The following is a 1,422-nucleotide window of genomic DNA, read 5'->3' as shown; positions in this document are numbered from 1 at the left end:
GTTTGTTTGTTTGTTTGTTGGTGGCTGGACATATGATTGTAAAACTTGGTCAGATGGACAGTTTTTGTAGTGTATCTGATTCACATCTTTTTCTAAGGTTTTCTCTGGATGTGGTCCAGATCTGACCTCCATCTCCTCTGCGTCCTGTGACGGGCCAGTCCCCCACTCTCCTGTCCCGCCCTCTGCCCGGTCCCGCGGCTCGGTTCGGTTCTTCACTCACACGTATAGAGAAGCTACAGAGAAACACAGCAGGCGGCAGGAAGCCCGGAGGAAGGACGGACGCGAGCCGCACCGCTGCGCACTGAGAAGGTGGTACCGGGTTGTATACGGAGTCACCAAGATCCGGTGGTCCTGGCTGATCAGGGGTCCCACATGGCCGCTGGAGGGACGCATCCTGCAGGGCAGCGTGGACCGTAGAACTGGATCTGGGGCTGAAGATGCGAGCAGGGAACATTATGAAGTTTGCGGTGGCGGTGTTGTGGTTCTCCTTCTTGGCTCTTGGGAAGGCTGTTCTACAAGAAGGTGAGAATCTGGTGGGAAACATCTGGGTGCAAACTGTCGGAAATGTTGCCAACATCTGTCGGAACCTGATCTCAGAAGGTAAAAATAATGATTCGGTCTCGTTCTGCGCGACCAGCATCATGTTTTGGATCATAATGTGTCCGTGTTTGCCACGTTGCCTCTTCATAAAGAAGATTTTTAGAGTATAACATGATGTTCWTTGTATGTTTGATTGTACTTTAAATGGAGTGAGGGACAAAGAGAAAACGCTGGGGGTCAGGACGGAGGAGCGCGTTCGTCATTTATTAAAGAGTGGGAGCGCAGCACCCCCCACCCCCGGGGACGTGACAGAGGACGGGTTCTGTTCTGTGACTTGTTACAGGAGAACAGCACGAGACAATAAAAACCGCAATAAGCATCGAAACGAACCGGGGGAAGGAATTCCCTCACATAATAAAGCTTCTTATGTCTCACAGGCTTTATTATGAAAAAAAAGTAGCTGCAGAAAAGCTGTTTTTTTTACTTGGTCTGAGCTCCCTGCAAGGCATTTGCAATATGTATATATATATATAAGACTTTTGTCCTGTTCTTTAAAATATTTTAATGTTTATCAAAATTCCTCTCAATTTATCAGGACTAAACAATGTTAGCAATTTGTTATGAGTAAGCAAACTGTGCAAAAAGACACATAATGAGAATTAGTCACACGTTTAACTGTTGCATCAGTGAAGCAGCCCTGAATGGAAATCCAGAACCCCAAGATTTTGTGATTTCTCCAGTGCAAATTGGTTTAATCTTTACTTAGACAAAAATAAATCAAAGCTCGTAAACATTCAGCTGTTTAACAACTGGAAAATATCATGGTCAACTTTTCTTTTACAGTTTGTATTGAAAAGGTCACCGAACACAAGTGTGGCTGTT

At 45.5% G+C, this 1,422-nt stretch overlaps 1 protein-coding gene across 1 annotated transcript in view; it reads left to right on the top strand.

Moving 5' to 3' along the window:
* The first annotated feature begins 160 nt into the window (after positions 1 to 160).
* LOC106529882 (neuronal acetylcholine receptor subunit non-alpha-3) overlaps positions 161 to 1,422 on the top strand; it is a 14,792-nt gene continuing 13,530 nt past the window's right edge. Inside the window, exon 1 of the mRNA XM_014025406.1 lies at positions 161 to 522. Within this exon, the coding sequence (XP_013880860.1) occupies positions 438 to 522 (85 nt within the window). The 5' untranslated portion in view covers positions 161 to 437. The remainder of the gene's footprint in view (positions 523 to 1,422) is intronic.

The sequence above is a fragment of the Austrofundulus limnaeus genome, unplaced genomic scaffold (assembly GCF_001266775.1).
Source record: "Austrofundulus limnaeus strain Quisiro unplaced genomic scaffold, Austrofundulus_limnaeus-1.0 Scaffold473, whole genome shotgun sequence".
Taxonomy (NCBI): Eukaryota; Metazoa; Chordata; class Actinopteri; order Cyprinodontiformes; family Rivulidae; genus Austrofundulus; species Austrofundulus limnaeus.
This window is presented reverse-complemented; position numbering and strand designations above follow the sequence as displayed.